This window comes from Triplophysa dalaica, chromosome 5 (assembly GCF_015846415.1).
Source record: "Triplophysa dalaica isolate WHDGS20190420 chromosome 5, ASM1584641v1, whole genome shotgun sequence".
Classification (NCBI taxonomy): Eukaryota; Metazoa; Chordata; class Actinopteri; order Cypriniformes; family Nemacheilidae; genus Triplophysa; species Triplophysa dalaica.
In genome coordinates, this window is record NC_079546.1 from 24,749,680 (window position 1) to 24,770,639 (window position 20,960).

The 20,960-nt window shown below is 38.3% G+C and overlaps 1 protein-coding gene across 16 annotated transcripts in view; it reads right to left on the minus strand.

Annotated features, from left to right (window-relative positions):
• Positions 1-20,960, minus strand: part of LOC130420480 (proteoglycan 4-like) — a 32,843-nt gene that overhangs the window by 2,594 nt on the left and 9,289 nt on the right. Inside the window, exons 3-14 of one of the 16 annotated variants that reach the window (XM_056747776.1) lie at positions 20,299-20,405; positions 14,898-14,943; positions 9,455-9,729; positions 6,675-6,734; positions 6,518-6,552; positions 6,371-6,440; positions 6,244-6,297; positions 5,826-5,944; positions 4,029-4,240; positions 3,008-3,164; positions 1,075-1,863; positions 944-979 (exon numbers count right to left, since the gene is read on the minus strand). In XM_056747776.1, coding sequence (XP_056603754.1) covers positions 944-979; positions 1,075-1,863; positions 3,008-3,164; positions 4,029-4,238 — 1,192 coding nt within the window. In that variant the 5' untranslated portion in view covers positions 4,239-4,240; positions 5,826-5,944; positions 6,244-6,297; ... (4 more) ...; positions 14,898-14,943; positions 20,299-20,405. Of the gene's footprint in view, positions 1-644; positions 980-1,074; positions 1,864-3,007; positions 3,165-4,028; positions 4,241-5,825; positions 5,945-6,243; positions 6,298-6,370; positions 6,441-6,517; positions 6,553-6,674; positions 6,735-9,454; positions 9,730-14,897; positions 20,406-20,960 lie in introns of all 16 variants that reach the window. The other 15 variants (XM_056747773.1, XM_056747778.1, XM_056747774.1 and 12 more) reach the window with 15 other exon arrangements.

A 20,960-nucleotide genomic window follows, 5' to 3' on the forward strand; every position in this document is an offset into this window, starting at 1 on the left:
TTAAAGATATTTAAGACAATTTTAAGACCATTATTAATTAAATGTAAAAATGTTTTAAAGGTTCATGTCAATACTTGCAAAAGGTATGAAGGCTATGAAGGAAAATCAAAGTATGTTAATTTACAGAACAGTGTGTAATCATAGGTTTCAACTGGTCAGACAACAACAAAGGCCTAGAACAACTAGCATTAAATAAACGGCAACATAACTACACAGTCAACACATGAGGTCATGGGATGATCATAGTGATGTCACCATGTTATTATGTTAGTAATATGTTAGCTCAATGTGAATTTATTTTATTGAGTCACCATTATGGTGATGAGTGTATGCTTTAGCTGGACTATTCACCCTTATCTTTTACATAATAGTTTTTCTTTGCCTGTTGTCATTGTTGGTTTATGAATCACAATTGTTATACCAAAGAAAAAACCTGAAGTTAATCCAATCTGAAAATACTGGGTAGAGTGGTTCATCTCATGTTGTATTTTTAGTCTGGTTATCAATTTTACAATTTGACGCTAAGCAGTGTTGCGGCAGATGAGATGGTTGGAAGGATTTTAAGCAGATTTTTTAAGTAGTCTATGACTGCAAGTACATCGATATAATGCAAGACTGTGTGAAAATGCTTTGGAAAGACAAACCTCTCTCACTCTTTTTTTCAAAACCTTGGAGTAATCAAAGTTGTTTTGGCTCACTCTCCTACAGCATTCTGGACACTCATTTCAAAATAATATTGCCTATCTTTCAGATAAGTATATTGCTACAAATAAAACCAAACAGCGACTGCAGAATCAAAGAGTAGTTAATAAATCATATTAATGTACATTTACATTTATTCATTTGGAAGACGCTTTTATCCAAAGCTGTTAATGCAAAGCTCTTACCAATGGGCTACAGGAAAGCTACTGATGCAAATGTATATACAGAAAATGTACTTAACACTTTTTCTTGCTGGCTTCCATCTGTTGGACTGGATCTGTATCAAGACATCACACTTTATTATACAGTAAGTTATTACTTCTTAAGAATGTCAAGAGTTCAGACACACTTTACTGAGTATTAAGGACATACAGTGTACTTCATTTCTTGGTCTATTTTTGGCCTTCTGGGCCTGGGGTCTTGTGGCTTCTGATGAGCCTGTGATATCAATACCGGTAGCTTCTGGGGGGCTGGTGGCAGTGGCTTCTGGAGGGCTGGTGGCTTCTTGGGGGCTGGTGGCAGTGGCTTCTGGAGGGCTGGTGGCAGTAGCTTCTTGGGGGCTGGTGGCAGCAGCTTCTGGGGGAATGGGGGCAGCGGCTTCTGGGGGGCTGGTGGGAGCGGCTTCTGGGGGGTTGGTGGCAGCGGCTTCTGGGGGGCAGGTGGGAGCGGCTTCTGGGGGGCAGGTGGCAGCGGCTTCTGGGGGGCAGGTGGCAGCGGCTTCTGGGGGGCTGGTGGCAGCGGCTTCTGGGGGGCTGGTGGCAGCGGCTTCTGGGGGAATGGGGGCAGCAGCTTCTGGGGGGCTGGTGGGAGCAGCTTCTGGGGGGTTGGTGGCAGCAGCTTCTGGGGGGCTGGTGGCAGCAGCTTCTGGGGGGCTGGTGGCAGCAGCTTCTGGGGGGCTGGTGGCAGCAGCTTCTGGGGGGCTGGTGGCAGCAGCTTCTGGGGGGCTGGTGGCAGCAGCTTCTGGGGGGCTGGTGGCAGCAGCTTCTGGGGGGTTGGTGGCAGCAGCTTCTGGAGGGCTGGTGGCAGTAGCTTCTGGAGGGCTGGTGGCAGTAGCTTCTGGAGGGCTGATGGCAGTAGCTTCTGGAGGGCTGGTGGCAGTAGCTTCTGGAGGGTCAGTAGTTTCTTTGTCAAAGACAGAAGAAGGCCACAAGTAGCAATGAACTTGCAGACAAGACAAAGATCAAAATTAAGAACTTTGCATATGACTAATTATTAAAAACACAAAGATGATCTGAATGCAAGTGTAAGAGGCTAGTTTTTATAATAGAATTGGTTTCTACATTACATGTGTGTTGTGTTATGTTATGATTGAAAAGAGCCATTAAGGATCTACGGTATATGTCAAGAGATCTAGTCATCAAGGCAATACTGTACTTAGCTTTTGATCAGAGCATTCTAAATTTTCATGATTATGACAGGGGGATAATGCTAAAGAAGCTGCAACTAGTTGTATATAAAGAGGAGGTATCCAACCCCAAAATATTAAATGTATTCTCATGCTTCTATCACTTTTTAGAACCAAATTTCTCCAAAGGTGTTTAAGGTGAAGTCTCAACAGGATAAATAGTCAAGCAGAGTTTATACTTAAATTAATATTACATTTTCTGTTTCTCCCACAAGACAACATTGGTGTTTGTGAAGGAGGCTGAAATTTTCCTAACTAATTTATGAGAAGAAGACTGTTCAAAGCTGTTGTGGAGAGGGAAATGTAGTAGATCTTTCTTTTTATCTACGGTAAAAGTTTACAATAGAGTTCCTCATATCTTTTCTGTCTCAAACTGATTGTTTTAAGGAAATGGAGCAAAATCTGTGATTAAATGGATACATAAATGAAACAATAACGAGATTACATCCAGGTCTCCTGAGCTATCAATGATCTGGCCCATGGCCAAAATTTAAAGAACGCTAGCTTCAGAACATTGTTTCCACAGGAAGATCAATTCTTACCAAAGGCTATGAGCCAGAAAGCATAAACTACATGTGCAGTATACTGCCCCTATCAGGAATAGGTAGATCATTTTTTACCCTTAACTTAAATCAGGGGCAATTCATAGACCTAAAACATGTCTTCTCCCATCAATTGTAATTATTGTCACAAAACAGTCTGCCTAATACTGTTTATCTATTTTGTTGACTTCAGGCAATAGTATTGTTTTGCAATAGAGCCACCACATGCTGCTTTATCCTATTATGGCTAAATGTAATGGTTCACCCTTTGCATCCATATGAAAAATAAAGAGAATGAAACATGTGGATTATCAGTGTTTCCAGATTACAGACCTTAATATTAGTAAAAAAAACTTACTCTTTAGCACTGCTTCATACATCAATTTAACCCTCTGAAACAAATCGGGATCCAAAACGTAATCCCCTCCAAGGATGGCATCGGCCACCAACTTTCCCTTTAATTTCTTTCCCAAAAGTAGTATGGGGAAGAAATCAAGGGCAGCAAGTTTGTCAAGCTGAAATAAAAACTTTAAATTAAAAAAACATGCATAGAATGAAAAAATTTGACTAAAATATTAATTTCATTTCATTTTTATGGTCATTTGAAAAAACCTCTTAAAATGTGGCACTTATACATAGACATGGGCCGCATACCGGTTTCAAGGTATACCAAGGTTTAAAAGAGTTAAGGTTTCAAAACCACAAAAAAAATTATGCGATACAGTTTCTAAGGTAAGAGCTGTGTTTGCATAAGAATAGATTGTTTAATCATGTAATTCAATGTTTGATGTTTATGTCTAATATATATATATATATATATTTTTTTTTAAGAATATTTTAATTTTAAGGCTTTATTTTTACCTGACACACAAGTTATGGTTCAAACTGAAATGAATTGTGTCCAGTCTCTATGTATATGCATACATTTGAAGGTAACACATTTTAGTGTTGTAATAGCAATACCGTGAAACCATGGTATTCATTGAGCAAGGTTATTATAGCACCAAAATCTCATACCAGCCCATGTCTACTTATATCAAGAAATTAATTACTACTGGTTTGTAACTAAATATTCACCAAAATGCTATCACTGTCATATTTATTTCTGCTTCATCAGCCATGTTTTCATCAATGTATTTTTCCCGGGGGGGGAACGGGACGGCCTCATGGCGGGAGGATCCCGTTGCAGGAATTTATTCACTCAAAACCAGTTGATGGAAACACATGTGATTCATATTTTCTTTTTTTTTTCACATTTCATAAAAGTTTACTTGACAGCTGCATGGAAACATGACAATTGACCGTTTAACTTTACTACGTTTACTGAGTTGACCCCATGAATCACCCTATTTGTATGCTTATCCCTGACCTAAACTTACCATTACATGGCAGCTATTAAGTACAACTGTCCTGTTGTTGTTTTTCTCGATTGACTTCTTCCATTCAGCCTTCTTATTTTGAAAGTTGCATCTCTTTTTTGCAACTTTTGTTTTGTACGGCTGGAGTTGTTTGCAAAGTGGGCATGTCTTGAATGCAACACTTATCAGGGTGTTGCACCCGGGGCACAATTCCTGTGTGTTTCCCGGCATCTCTAAACAAAAGAAAAAAGTAATACAAAATATTTTTGTACCATATGATCCAGTAAAAAGGGGTCAAATTGTTACGTTACATATCATTATAACATAAATGAACTTTTTAAAACTAGGTTGTTACTTTAAAGTCCAGCCACATGGGCAGTTATCTTTAGCTCGAGCACCACTCATTCTGTGGCAGGTACGGCTGCTACATAAAATGCATGTTCAATACATAAATAAATGTAGTAATATGTACTCATATGCAAGCATGGCATTGGCACAAGTTGGTGCTACATGGAAAGACTAACCTGATATGTCAACGTTTCACTGTACGTTTTTGAATTACCTGTAGTCTGATTAAAAGTATTTTAAAATGTAATTTAGCCTAATTACAACTATGCCAATAGACAAATACAACCAATTTTCATTGGTTAATGGAAAAGTGTTTTAAAGCTTGACGTTTTGCAGAAAATCTGAGTTATATTTGACATAAGAATACAAACTGTATTAAGGGATTACATTTTATGGAACATATTTTTCCATAATTATTTATTAAACCTAGTCTGTGGGGTAAAACGACCCCGGCAGGTATCAGTGATAGTAAGTATGTACATCACGTCCTTTCTTATTCCATCATGTAGTTTCTCAGGTTAGAAACATTTTCATATAAATAAATAAATAAGTTATTTCGGCTTAGTGCTTGTCACGTATGTAATGTGTTGAAAAACAAGTTAAAAACAGGGGTCACGCATGGATAAATGCATAACATTATAATACCACATCAACTGGAACGATGAATGATGCATGCGTTTTAAATTACTTTTTAACTTCTGTTACTATAATATTTCGTCTTTTCACGTAAACATTTCAAATTGACTTCGATGTGTCCACATTCAACGATGTCTGCAGATTAAGACTACACCAACAACTGTAGGTTTTGACCTAAGTGTGATTTTCAGTTACAAAGATTATCCTTAAACTGGACATGAGTAACTTACTTATAGCGCGCACGTGAATTCAGTTCACTGAAGACTCGCTATGAACGGCTCATTTGAATCATTGAGTAGTTCATACAATCGTAGATGAATCATTTGGCGTGATTTGCGAACCGATTTACCCGGTTCGTTAAAAATAATCATTTCTTTCATGAGGGGCACATCGTGATTTCTTTATTTCCAAATAAGGAGTAACGATATGCTTTATGTAATATAGCGGAGTAAAAAGATAAAAACGTCATTACTGTCCACCACTGCGAACAATAAACTGAATTATAAAACGATCTATTTATATTTTCAAAGGTCGCCAAAAGCTTTATTAAGCTTACCGGATAACAAGCCACATACCTACTAACCCTACCGCAGAATTCGTAACGGTAATTGTAAAAAAAAAACTTTAATTGTCGGCGGTGGCTAACGCTAGCTAAATTACTCATGCGTTAGCTTCACTTAACTGTCCTACTGGCGTCACGAGCAGTCACATGATTCTAACGTTACAGTTTAGTTACCATTAGAGCAAACATGTTTCCGTAAAACAACGTGACACTTTACAATTTAACTAAACTAACGCAGACAGCATTAGGATAATGTGATATACTGTACATACCTCTGACTGTCAATCGTGTTGTATGTGGAGTCGACCGTCATCGATGTGTCACACAGAGGTCTTCTCTTTAGCGCCCCCAGTGGACTTTCGTGTCGTAAAACTGTAGAAATATGTACCTGCTAGAACGTATTTAGTGGCGCTTAGGGTATGGGTAAGAGGTACGTCTTACCCATGAGACCAGGTTGAAATTAACAGGCATCAAAGTTAGATTTCAACGTTTTATTTTACTCCGATTTCAATCTTTAATATGGCATTAAACTGTCAATATCAACAATATAAATTGAATGTTTTCACAGAATGTTATTTATATTATGTAGAATTGTTTTTATGTAAAATACATCTAAAAAGACTTTAACTGGGTTTTCACAGGCACATAAAACTAGTTATAATTGTAACTCATTGAAAATTTGTTACACACCTTGATGGAGCGGTGACATATTTGTCAGTGAGCACTCCGGCAATGATTCATCTGCTTTAGGAAATGTATTATTTTAGATAGAGCTGGTATGGATAAACATCGAAAACATTTAAAGACGTCTTCTTACAGAATAAATCTGGTGATCTTGTCTTTTGTTGTCGCTCTCTGGATGAGACAGAAAACACTTCAAGCCAAATCTATTTTAAAAGATATCTTACATTTTGATACACATAGTAAATGCATATATATACGTAAATATCTATATTTTGCTAACCCATGTCTTGTGGGATTTTTTAGGCAATGGCTGATCTGAAAGTAGGCGAAAAACAGACAATTAAAAGACATCCATAGCTTGCTTTTGATTTTTACCACTTTTGAAAGACAAAAAGATAATTAAATAGATTATTGATGTGACTCATGCAACAACTTACATTTGAGTGGAACAGGTTTTGATATTTTAGTTTTCTTTATTGGAGTATCTCTGCTGTCATCTAAAGAACAAATGAGTATATATATGACCAATTCTAGTTCATAGAGTCATGAAAGACAAACACATAAGTCAAACCATTCAAAAATCTAAATTAAACATAAAAAAGCCTTACAAAAAGTAAAATGCTGAAGAATGTGATGCAATGTTCGGAGATTTAATCTTTTGTCTGGGTAAAATATGCAGGGTAAATGTAGATCTGGAATAAGAGCCCAAGTGGGCGTTTCTGAAAACTGTTATCTTATCATGCCAGGCTTATCGTCTTAAGGGTTTTCTCTATTTTCTTAAATAATCATGTTTTGGGCAAAACGTGCGGTAAATCAATCCAAGGATCATCTCCCATTTCCATTTAAGAGATGGTTTTTGTTCACGCCATGGCGGATTTTGCCGGGACAAAGATTGGACGCTTCTCCAAAGAGGAAACGCATCTGCTCATGGAAGGGGTCGAATAACACAAGCAGACTATCTACAGAACAATTTAGATTTTTTATCGTTATTTGCACAATAATAGTATTTTTTTTTACATTGTAGTCCATTTATTTTTAATACTTGAATAACAAAACAAATATTGCGCCATTGAAGCAATAGATCAGGTTTGAGTAAGTCTATGGCGCAGTCTATTTTCAGTTCCTCAAAATTGCTACCCCCAATAATGCACCTGAACACACCTCTTTTTAGACCAACACACCCACGGGCGCACAAATAGGCGCAAATGCATTTTCTGTTCAAACAATGTAAAATAAGAACTGCGGGTGTACAATAGGGCCCCTGCTGATGTTTACCGGTGACAATCATCATGTTCATTTGGTCATACTAATATTGTGATACTACTGCCCGAAATCCAACAGTATTATAACGATAAGATATTCCAAAAAATAAAAAAGGCATTAAATGATATACAGAATAATTGTTTCATCGATAGACACAAGAAATCAGCACATCAGAAAATCACGAAAAATTGTTAAAATGTATTTATGCCAAAATTCATGTTGTGGCGAGATTAAAAATGTACAGCACTTGCTTTGGAGCATTTGGAACTGTGCAACTTATTGGACTTTGTGAATTTTGCTGTGTGATGTTCAGAGTTATGTTTATCTGAAGAGGTTGTTGATTGTCACCATTGTTAAGGTTATGATAAATTTTGATGTCTATATGTTTCTCAAATGATATACATTTACATTTACATTTAGGCATTTGGCAGACGCTTTTGTCCAAAGTGACTTACATTGCTTTTTCCTATACATTTATACATAGGTATTTGCAATCCCCTGAGATCGAACCCACAACCTTGCAATGTTAACGCAATGCTCTTACCACTGAGCTACAGGAGAGCTAATATATAATTATATATAATTTAACAAGTCTTTTTCCTTATTCTGCTGACAGCTTTAACAGTATGAATCATAATAATAAACTTTATTTTATATAGCGCCTGTAAAAGTTGCAAGAGAGCGGTCTGCCCGGTAAGGGTTTTACGGGCTTACATTGATCGCACGGCCGGCTTTTCGCAGTTAGAACAGCTCTTTGTCTGTTTTGGTGGGGGAACTAAAGGTCGGGCTGTATCAAAGCAGAGACTCTCTCACTGGGTTGTGGACGCTATTACCTTAGCGTATGAGAGTCAGGGACAGAACTGCCCCTTCGGTATCAGAGCTCATTCGACTAGGGCTATCGCCTCTTCGTGGGCCTGGTCTAAGGGCACATCTATTCAGGACATATGCTGTGCGGCTGGCTGGTCTTCGCAGAACACTTTCGCCAGGTTCTACAGATTGGACGTGTCCTCTTTGTCGTCTCAAGTCCTCTCGGTGAGTGCTGATCACTCTGTATCTTCTACATTATAATCGCTTATATTACACAGTTGTTGCCGCGTTGCTGTTTACGCTGTGCTTGGTGTACTTTTATATATCTGTTATATCCGCCCGGGATACCGTGCTGGCTCATACTGTTGTGGTGTCTGCCCTGTTTCAGCGCAGCCCGCTGCATTTGATGGGTTTGGATATGCAAATTTGGCAGGAGCCCGATCTAGCAGTTCATTGGCCGGTTCAGTGATTTAGCAGTTCATTGGCCGATTTAAGCCAATCAGCTGTTGACGATTGGTGACCTCGTGAATGGTTAAAATAGTATGCTTCCCATGCTTGTGTGTTTTAACCCAGTTTTTCTGGCTGATTTTGCAAGCTCTCACGGCGGGATTGTACTACCGTTCCATATGCGGTTCTCCTCAATGTCGAAGTGACCGCTCTCGAAAGGGAACGTCTCCGGTTACTTCCGTAACCTCGGTTCCCTGAGAAGCGGGAACGAGACATTGCGGAGATCGCCGTGCTCGCCGCTTATCACCGTGCAGGCGTTCTCTCGTAGATTCTGAGGATTGTCGTCACATGCACTGTATTTATACTGTCTGGATTCGTCAGTATGTGCATACAGTTGCATTCTTGCGACAATTGGCCAGTTTTTTTACTGGCGTTATCCTATAAGACTTCAGGAAAAGTGAAAAAGGGGAGGAGTTTCATATGCGGTTCTCCGCAATGTCTCGTTCCCGCTTCTCAGGGAACCGCGGTTACGGAAGTAACCGGAGACGTTTTTATGTGCTTTGGAAGACTAAATTGTATAATTATAGTAGGTTATTTGGTGATCCCTACAACACCATCGTTATAAGGCAATGCACATTAAAGCAACAACCTTAAAATAATCTCTATAAAATGATTTTAGTGGTACGACTATATCATTGACCTGTTTGTAGCTAAATCTTCTTTATGGGGTGCCGCCTCCACTTTTGCTTGTCAGGCATTGCATTCTTTTTTACCAACTTCCTTGTGTTAGTAAATGTCAAGTAACAGAATGTTCCCTGTAAAAAGGTTACATATCAGTATTGTAAGTTAATGTTTTATTAAGGTTTTTTAAAGACAAATGCAAACTTCGATGGCTTCCTCCAACCATGTGGTTGGGACAATTTCTATGGAATTGTCATCGGCAAATTCCACAACCGCAAAAGTTTTTTTCTCCATCTGTTGAGAGACAAATAAACACATCAATTTCATTATGTCTTTCTAACATATATTGTCAATATTAAAGTTACATTCTCAAAACTCTGCAAACAGTCAGGGAAACAGAAGTGTCTGTTGACTACATTGTGAATAATTTTTCATTGGTTTCACAAAAAATGCATCCATGGACCACATCTTCCAAAATTCTATTCGTACTTTGCCACCTGCAAAGTCACTTTTCCCTCATTTTTCAGCACATTTATTAAATGCTTCAACAGTTGATTAAAAAAAGATTGAAAACATTCTAAACATAGCTGTAGTAGAGTAGGCGGGGCGAGACCGTGGTTCGAGGCCGGTAAGTGATTGTTAATTAGCGCCAGTGGTGCGCGCACCGGCCTCGCACCACGTAGGAGATTGGGAGCGTATAAAGAAACAATGGCGACCGGACCGTCGAAGAGAGAGGACCGGGCCCGAACTTGTGTTTGTGTTTGTGTTAATGTTATTGCGCCGGCGGTCGTCCGTGAGGGGCCGCCGGCTATTATTACTTTATTAAATGTTTGTTTAAATGTCTTCCGGTTCCCGACTCCTTCCTTCCATACTTAAATCTTATTACAATAGCAAATGCGATTTCAGCTGGAAGCCCTATGCAGCATGTCTTTGTTTACTCTCATCACCGTTATTAAGTGAAAGAGCTTTGCAAAAATGGCTTTGATGATTATTTTGTTTGGAAATATGTAGACGATGGAGGGGGAAATAAGCAGTAGAAAATGGACTGAAAGACCAAGAGCAGCGTCCTCTTATATGAAAAGGGTCACAGTAAGTTACTGTGAGAATCTGATTTCGTCCTGTCCTCCACAAATACTGCACTGACGATCGGTCACAGACCTACATTAAAAGGGGTAAGTGTTTTTTCTATACAGTTCTTTATGACTTACAGAAATCTAACGCTTACCCTGTAGGATTCTTGTGTGTTTAAATTCATGTTAGTGGGAGTTGATTCTCCCATTGTTGTACCAGTGAGGCTGGCAACAGTAATTAATAAAATAATTATTAATGCACGAATGTGAATGGTTAATGCAGTCTTGATCGCACTGTAATTTGGGATCGAAGTGTTGGCTTTGAGGAGGCTTTGTTACTCACAAAAGAAAAAAAAATCTGTTTAATGGTTATTCTAAAAGATAACATTCTTACAGTAAAAATTGAAGATATTATTGATATCACTGTTACTGCATGTATTGAAATATTGTTGTCAGAAAAGGAGGGTGAACTTAATATCACCCTCTGATCACAATATAATACATGCAGCACTGTTGAAACTGTTGGTCGATTGAACACGAGGGTTTTTCTTTGTTTTGTCTGTACTGTACTGTCTTATCACCGCCGGGTTTGTGTAAGATGGGGAATTCTGTTTCGAGGCCACTGCCGGGCTAAACGCCAGTCGCATTTATTTACAGAAATAATAAGGGATTTTATACAGATCCATATGTTAGCAATCTCACAGGATGGTCGGAGGGAATAAAACCGAAAATTGATATTCCCTATCCATTTAAGGTTCATTTTCTGATGAGTGTATGTTATTGGCAAAGGGCATGTCACATGGAGGTTGGGGAGACCCAACATGGGATTATTCATACATGAATAAAGTTTTTGCAGTATGGAAAGACATGAAAAAGGTTTGGGACCAAGGTCCGGAAAAATAAAAAATTATTGCGTATGCAAATCAAAACCGGTGGCCATCAGAAAAGCCGCCGGGATACACAAACCCTTGCCAAAAACAGACTTCTCCCTCTGCACCATCACTGTCGATAAAACCAAAAGACATGAAACCAAAAATAAATTAATTGATAATAAACCTGACATAAGTACAAACCCTCAAAATTCAATGGTTTGGGTACGCGCTGGAAACACACTAAATGTTAGACCGTTAAGAATGTCTGATATTGAAGGAATCTGTAAAAGTTAGATTATCCCACAATTATCAACTGAAAATGATAAAATCACAAACAGCGATACGGGGGCAAACCCACATGCGTTGTTTGGGAAACTTTTACAGATGTTGAAATATTTTTTTAGACAGATAAGAGTGTTTCTTGATAAATGTCTAGGGAGTCAACAGGTCTTATCTTTTGAAACAGGCAGCAAGAGAGACTCAGCTGCTCAATTTTTTGTGTGTTTTAAGAAAGAATTGATCGAAGATTCTAAATTGCCATTAAATAATGACATAAAGCCTCTGTTTTTTAGCACTCTGATCAGAGCGCAATTGATCAGAATAACGACTTCAAACTTGCATGATATGGCTTTAGAGAATGCCATGTTTATAGTCTATCCAGGAAAAAGGTACATTGAACAAACGTCTGTAAATCCGCAATTGCCGCATCCTAGCCAAAGGAAGAAGTCAGAAATAATCTGCTTTCATTGCGTAGGAGAGGCCATTACAAACGAGAGTGCAGACAGTTGCGCAAGCCGATTTCTGGGGAGACGCACACACAACAGCACACACCACAGAGCAAACATGAGAACACGGGTGCTCCCCTAAATCTTTTAGGTCGTGATATGATGCATAAATTAGGCATGGATATTAAGTTTACTGATAACAAGGCTGTTTTTTCTTTTCTGTCTAGTTTACAGGCATCCGTCAATCCTCTGCCTACAACTGGAGTGATAAGATCAAGGGTACCTGTCTCCGGTGGCAGCATGTCTACACGGGTAGACTCCATGATTAACCCTTTGTTATGGTCTCAGTTCAGGGATGAAACTGGTTTCATTGACATGGAACCTTACAGGGCTAAACTTAAAACAAACAAGCCTGTCTACATTAAACAATACCCTTTGTCTAAAGATAAGGAACAAGGCATTCAACATGTGATTGAAAACTTTGTCAAGCAGGGTGTCCTCGAACAAACACACTCACCATATAACACACCAATTAATCCTGTTATGAAAGCTGATGGGAAAACTTGGAGATTAACTCAAGATTTAAGGGCAGTTAATCAGTTAATCATACCACTCGCACCAATTGTGCCTGATGTTTTGACTGTTATGAATTCAGTGCCACATTCGCACAAGTATTTCACAGTAATAGATTTGTGTGCAGCCTTTTTCTCTGTACCTGTACACCCAGATACTCAGCCTTTGTTAGCTTTTACATTTAAGTGGCAGCAATATTCATGGAAACGCCTTGCACAGGGCTATGTAGACTCACCCGCTGTCTTTTCTGCAGCAGTGCACAGAACTTTGGCCAAAATGACTGATTTGCCTTCAACAGTGTGTGTGCTTCAGTTTGCAGATGACATACTCGTGTCGGGGGAGACGGATGAGGACTGTGAAAAAGCATCTATAATTGTTTGCAATGTACTTGCCGAAACAGGTTTTAAAGCCTTGAAAGAAAATCTGCAATGGGTTCAATCTAAGGTAACCTATTTGGGACATGTGCTGATGCAGGGTCTCAGAGCAATATCCACAGATAGGGTCCAGCTGATCAGAAAGGTTCACATCACTTGAAGAGTGGGTTGAGTCATCCGAAATTATTTTCAGATTTTCTAAATTTACTATTTATAGATATGTGTTTCAGTAATATAATCGTTTTTGTTTCATTCGGTGAACTAGTGACACCACAGTGTTCCCTGACAGCAAGAAACCAATGAATCAATGTAAAACACTGTTGATTTGTCAATATTAATTTCACCGAATCATTTATCACCGAAAGTACACTGTCACTTTTGGTCCTTTAATTACAGTTGATTTTTTTTTACAATTTCAACAAACTTTCATTATTGTGATCAGTTTTTGCTGGTTTTTAATGTTAGGGTTTGTTCGGATGTCCATGTGCCTTAAAACATTTGTTATGGCAGCAACGTACAGCGCCACCTGCGCTTTGAATATAGGATGTTATGCGCAAAAAAACAACAACGAAGAAGAGGCCTCCAACACACCCACAAGTCAGTGTTTGGATGGGTGGCATGACAGCTCCTTGGTTCCAGTGCTTTTCGGATATAAGTTGACTGGTGACAGGTGAGCATTTTCTGCTTTCTTATTTTAATGTACGTTACTGTGAATGCTGTAGTGTTTTTAGTAACATTAAAAATACATTAAAAAGTGCAGCCGTTTTATAAATGTAACATACATTCGGAAAGTGCAGCTGCTTTAAGAAGAACAAAACCTAAGTTACGATCAGCATTGCAAAAGTACATCCATACACATGAGCCGCGTCCACTTACTGTAAACTGTGGTAATGTTAGATTTTTGTTTTTCCAATTGATTGCTTCATAATTAACGTAGAACTCCGTTATTCAAACATCGTTCTCCTATGAAAATTGACGATAGTTTTACTTTGGTCATTGTAGTAAAACAATGATCACAAAATAAACATGGTTTTGAAAACCATGTTCTTTGTAAAACCCATAGTAAATGATGGTTACTGTTGTTAAACCATGGTTTTGTTATAAGTAATCATTGCACCAAAAAAACATGGTTACTACACTTGTACCACAAAAGAACGATGTTTTTTTGAGATTTGATGATTTGAGTTCTTTGTGTCCGGCGGGGGAATGCTTGCGATGAGTAAATTGTACCTTTTTCAACATACCCATACATGTGTCCGGGTTATCAACTTCCAAATTTAGCTTAGTGGCATGACACAAACGATGATGTTTTATGGTTCAAGACTTTTTAATTTGTCAGCTTTTGATGCCATTTTTTACTTATTTGTGTGTTCATTATTCTGCTCAACTGAGATTTTATTATAAACTCAGGAGAAATTTTATGTCTTATATTTATAACATTGTATGTATGTATTTTTTGCAAGTTCCTGGTCTGGATATTTTTTTGATGGCTGACAGCCTTTGGAGACTCTGGCTGTTGACTGGGGATGGTCAGTGATTGTCCTCAAAACACATTTACATAAACTAAATGAACAAAGTAAATCTTTATAAAGAGAAATGTAAATTGTACGTTTGTCTTTCTCCGTTTAGTTAGCTAAAGGGGATTCTATGGTCTTTTGCTCAATATTAAATACCATTCCTAAGGCTACAAAAATGTAAAAGGATAAAAACAACCTTTCTTGTGTTTCATAGTCTTTGGACATAGCCTTTTTCAGAGAGTTATCCCATCAAAAATGTAACCAAGATGACTACATGAATGATAAAAAATAATAAGAGCACATTTAAGTGAACCCGAAGAATAGTATTTACCTTGAAATGGAAAGTGTCCGAAAATTGTGGAAACAACAGTGAAGATCTAAAAAACAAAAGAGTAGATCAAATATTACTTGCAATTGTTAACATGACAGTACAGTCTTTGGCAAATGTTGCAGTTGTGCTGCAAATTATAAAAATATATTTTTTATGTAATATGTGATCAAATTAAGAATGATCTAAATTAAATCAATTTAAGCACACACGTGTCTGACAGCTAGATAAGTCTGTAAAATTGAGATTATTAATTCAAAATTATTATTGACATATTGTCATGAATATGCAAAAGCTAAACACAATATGACACAGTTTATGATTGGCAAGGTAAGAAGCTTGCATTGTTATCCAGAATCACTTTAAGATCAGAAACAAATAGGGTGTTTGCACCTGACATCACGTGACTGAGTTTCTGTATTGTGAAATGCAGAAGAAGGGTAGGGAGGCCTCTTCTGCATAATCCACAATCAAAAACTCAAAATTTTGATGTAGAATGTTTAAATATGAAGAATTATGTCTATATCACCGATGACTAACAGGCTTTATAACCTTGAACCCATATACAGAGGAGGTATCTGACAGTCAAAATGTATACTTACAAAGCCAAAGATGCTCTGGTCGGGGCTCTTAAAAGAGCCTTTGGGTCTTGTATAGCTGATGTTAACCCAAAAAAGGCAGACAAAGAGCAAACATGACTGAGTTCTAACAGACATCTCACATTTAGTTTCATCAGTGACCTTTAATTAAATGCTATGTATATGATGAACATGTCAAATATTAAATGCACATTGACATTTGTATTTATCACTTACAGTACAATATTCTGACACCAAGTGATGCTGGAAAAGAAGATAATAATTATTTGAACAGTATAAATTTAATAAAGGCTCCTGTTTTTGTTTTTGTTGTATTTTGCTCCAAACACTTGATAAAAACTGAAACGGGAAGTTCTGCTGGACCTGGGGTGGTTATACTTTTCAAAGTGGTCCATAGATCCCAATGAAGGATATTTTTAGACCAGTGTGGTGAATATTTTACAGGTCTTTAAAATTATAAATATTCAAATGGGGACAAAAAACATAAACAAAAAAACATATTAATTTTACACAGTGCCAGTTTGGTTTCTTCAGTTTAAACTTAAATAGCATAGTTAAATGTCTATGATCTGCATGATACAAAGAATTCTTTTTTTAAGTAAATATATGACGAAGTTATCAGTAATTCTTGCAACGTGTAAATATGCTTATACCGTGCTATGCTGCGAAAATACATTATAGATTCCAGGTCGTCATTACTAGGATGTTGCCAAATATAGACGAGTCGTGGTGGAAGAGAGAGGCACCCCCTTGTCTCGTCCGTTCTAAAGTCTGCCGCCAGGTGCCAGTGAAGGGCCACTGAGGGATTTGCACACACACAAACGCGGTCTTAGCACGCTCGAATATTTAAAGCGAAAATGTAATTGTCCATTTGTAAATTGTCCATAATGGTATTTTGATGGCCACCATTAGTATGGTTTGTATTGGGGTTTTTTTCAGCAGGGGTGTGCGAAAGAAAATGAAAAATGCTAGCTCGCGCATGAATATAATGTACTCATATTCCTACTACACTACACTACTTCTGCAAAATAACCGGTGTTCGAATTCATTGTTTCTTTATGGGCACACAGCTTAATGAGTTTAATCTGTCTTTCTTTCTAGGTGCACTCGTCAACGTGTCTGCCCAGACAGCAATGACACGTGGGGCCCAGATGGGTTAACTACGGGTTCCATGGATACTGTGTGGGCACGGGCTGTGGCTGGGTGAAATCAACGGGTCCCATGAAGGTTTTGTAGTACAAGTCCCACATAGGAAGCCAATATGAGCTGATTACATGGGCCCCCTAAGGGACAGGCATGGGCCAAGTGGGCATGGGTTTGATCTGGGAACACATATATGGGTCTTGACTGGCATATTTATGGGCCAAGTGGGCATGGGTTTGATCTGGGAACACATATATGGGTCTTGAATGGCATATTTATGGGCCAAGTGGACATGGGTTTGAACTGGGAATACACATATGGGTCCTGCATAGAATTTTTATGGGCCAAGTGGGCATGGGTTTGAACTGGGAACACATATATGGGTCTTGAATGGCATATTTATGGGCCAAGTGGACATGGGTTTGAACTGGGAATGCACATATGGGTCCTGCATAGAATTTTTATGGGCCAAGTGGGCATGGGTTTGAACTGGGAACACATATATGGGTCTTGAATGGCATATTTATGGGCCAAGTGGACATGGGTTTGAAATGGGAATGCACATATGGGTCCTGCATAGAATTTTTATGGGCCAAGTGGGCATGGGTTTGAACTGGGAATGCACATATGGGTCCTGCATAGAATATTTATGGGCCAAGTGGGCATGGGTTTGAACTGGGAACACATATATGGGTCTTGAATGGCATATTTATGGGCCAAGTGGACATGGGTTTGGGTGATTGGTTCAGGTCCAGCAATATTTGTAATGCTCATCTACAAACAAGCATCAAAAATAAATAAAATAAGCTTAACTTAGGATATCAAGGGGAGCCTTATCATTCAAGCTCCTCTTGGCAAAGCAAAATCTGCTCGTCACAACATGGCAGACAGAGCATCATTCTGCTTGCTTCGATGCTGGACAGAACAAGTGGAAAAAAGAAAAAAAGGACTTTCAGGAGGCCTCATCATCAATCTGTCTGCCACTTCTGTTTTGTTAGATGTCCTTGGACCAAGGAGTAGCATGTGTTTCTATCAAGGTGTAGCTCATACACCAACAATGACTGATGTGTTGGCTGTAAGAGGTACAGTAGATCTGTTTGGTTAGGCTATCTGAAGATCTTCAGGATGCATTGACATATACATGGTTTATGGTTTAAGACGGTAAAGGGAGCGGCTGAGGTAGTTAAAGACGTAGGCGGGTAAGGACAGAGGCCCTTTCAATTTAAGTAAAAGAATAAAGCTTCAGAAAGCCTTCCGACAGTGCATGGAGCATTCACATAAACACTTTCATTGGTGCAGTGACCCAGATTGGGACAGATTTATGGGGATAAGTGTAAAGGAGACAGCATTGCTACTGCTGTCATTTGAATATTTACAATATTTCTATTGTATGAATATTTTGCTAACTTAACATAAGTTGCTTATAACATATAGTTGCCTGTAGAATGTTGGGTAAATGCCTCCCTGATGCCTCATAGGACCCATTTTGCTATTGGCGTTTGGTCAGTTTGCACAGCCATCTACCACGCCGGATACCCAGATTCAAGACCCGCTTGGGGAGTGGTTTCTGGTATCTCAGGTGGAAGTCATTAATTACAAATACTCAGATTACTGTAAGTAGTTTTTGGGGGTACTTGTACTTTTATGAGTAGATTTTCAAGCCTTTACTTTTACTTGTAATATTCATTAATCCATGTAATCTACTAAATTACTTTTAAAATCATAGATGATTACTGATCTATATCCAAACCATTTATCTGCATTTTTGTAGCTAGTAAGGTGATTTGATAGCAAACAAGCCGATGAAAACCGGGTCGTGAGGACGGAAAACAAAACAAAACAAAAAAAGGACGTTATTGATCTTTCATTCTGAATGAAGAATTTAACCAGTTAAAAATGTATTCATGGATATTTAATCAATAGTTGTGGCTCCTCAAAATTTAGTTTTTTGTCTGTCGGAGACATTTGCTTAATAAGGAAATAAAAACTTAAATGAGAAAAATATGAGGGAAAAACACTTGTTTTGCATCTTATCAATTATTAATGAATAATAGATTGTTGGCATGTTAACTTCTGGTAAAGGAAAACACACAATTTCCAGCCCTAGTCTGGAGAAGTGACGGTGACATCAGTGGTTAAAAGTAACTAATACTCTGAATATTTTTGTCTTTTTTTACAAACTGTACTTTTACCTGAGTATTTCTCTAACACCGGTACTTTTACTCGTAATTGAGTAATATTTTAGCAATGCACTTAATTGTACTTGACTACAGATTTTCAGTAGTCTCCACCACACTGCCTGTTATGCACAACAACACCTAATTAGGCTCATTCATAATGAAGCCAGCGAAGTAGTTAAATCGTTTGTTAATTCTCTCACATATCCTTAATTTACGAATTTTACTGTATTAAACTGTAATTTGGTCAGGCAGTTCGGACATCTCTGGGGCCTGTAGGCAAAGGCCATGTTTCACGCTCAAAACGTTAACTGTCCATTCAGAATCGGAAAGCAAGCTGGCTGTGACTTGGAGGTGAAGTGCATTTTTCTTCCGACCAACACCGAATTTCCATAAAATTAAGGTAAGTTGAAATATTATGTTGCCATAAAAATAACACTGCAGATTGTACAGTAGTCTGTATTTTTGGTTTGTGCTGTTTAATCTGATGTAGAATCTAACCAAAAGGGAAAACAGCAGGTTTGGTTTAGCTATAGGGCCGGACAATAATTTAGTATCAATATACCACAGTATACTTTATTCAATAACGGTGATATGATATAAAATATATTCATCATTATTTCACTTCAAATTCATCTGAGTCAATATCAGATTCAGAGTTTGGTTCTGTCCCAAACCCTTCCTCATGCTTTAAACATAAAAACATAATGCACATATTGAATAACACATACTTCAACATATTGCACTGTCCCCACCTTTTGCTCTAAGAATAAATTGGAACAAATCAAATCAAACTAAATGTGTAAGCAAACAGTCTCAAATGTTTTGGGCTTGTAAACATCATAATGTCGGTCTCCCTGGTCTCCCTCTGCATCTTGCTGGCTTCTATCGTTAGTTGTAGTGTTGCAGTTACAACTGCACTAGCAGCTAATACAAAATGAAGGATAAATATTGACTAAGGTTGAATTTTGTTTGCTTGCATAACCCAAAGAGCAAATATAGCAGCAGATATCTTATTATAAAAATATAAGAATTAATAAAACTCGTAAAATATTCTGACAAAGGTGCTAAATAAATGATAATTGTATAATTACCTACATTTTAAGTATATTAAAGTAAAGGTTCTCTCTCCCGAATGTGTTCGCTGGAAGCACAGGCTCACAGCACGTTTTCTGCTGAAAAGGGGGCAGAGACTAGCAGCTCACTTGCACTTAAAGAGACACACACACCAAAACAGCGCGTTCCTCCTCACATGCAAAATTGGGAATGTAGCGCATGGTAAATTAAAAGATCTGTGGTGTATTATGAGCTGAAACTTCCCAGACACATTATGTGGAGCCCTATGTTTTATATTACATTTGTGTAAAACTAGAAAAAAAAAAATTCACCCTTTTAAATAAACTGATGTGCCTTGCCGGTGTCTTAGCTCGGTGGAGTCGCGCTGGAAGAGTCGCAGGTCTTAACACTCGGTCTTCACACACTTACCTCTTCTGGACGATTTCCTTGCTGACCAATTTCGCGCAGCTTTTCTGCAGAGACCCGATGTACGGCAGCTCTTTGCTCTGCATGAGGTCGGTGTTGACCGTGTGGTACTGGAGAAAGAATGACAAGCGTTTAAGTCATGACACGCATTTAAAGGTACAGTTTGTAGCATTTTGAAGGATTTATTTACCAAATGTAATCTATAACATTTACATTTAGTCATTTAGCAGACGCTTTTATCCAAAGCGACTTACAGGTGGGGTAGGCAATGGAAGCAATTGGGACAGCATAAGTACAACAAAAGCATAAGTGCAATCAAAAAAGAAGACTGGTCTCATATAACCTAACACAGTATACACAATAATTAGAGTAGAGAAGAAAATAGAGTTAGAACAGATCAGTCAGATGTTGAGGAAAGAGATGTGTTTTCAGACGTTTCTAGTAGGAGATTTTATACCTTTTTGGGATGGGACCACAAGAAGCTGTTCGTTTGCAGAGGGTAGGGATCTGGCGGGTACATATGTCTGCAGTAGCGAGTGAAGATAAGGTGGTGCCGAACCAGTGGTGGTCTTGTAGGCCAGGAGCAGAGTCTTGAATTTGATGCGAGCGACTATTGGGAGCCAATGTAGCTTAATGAGTAGAGGAGTGACGTGTGCTCTCTTTGG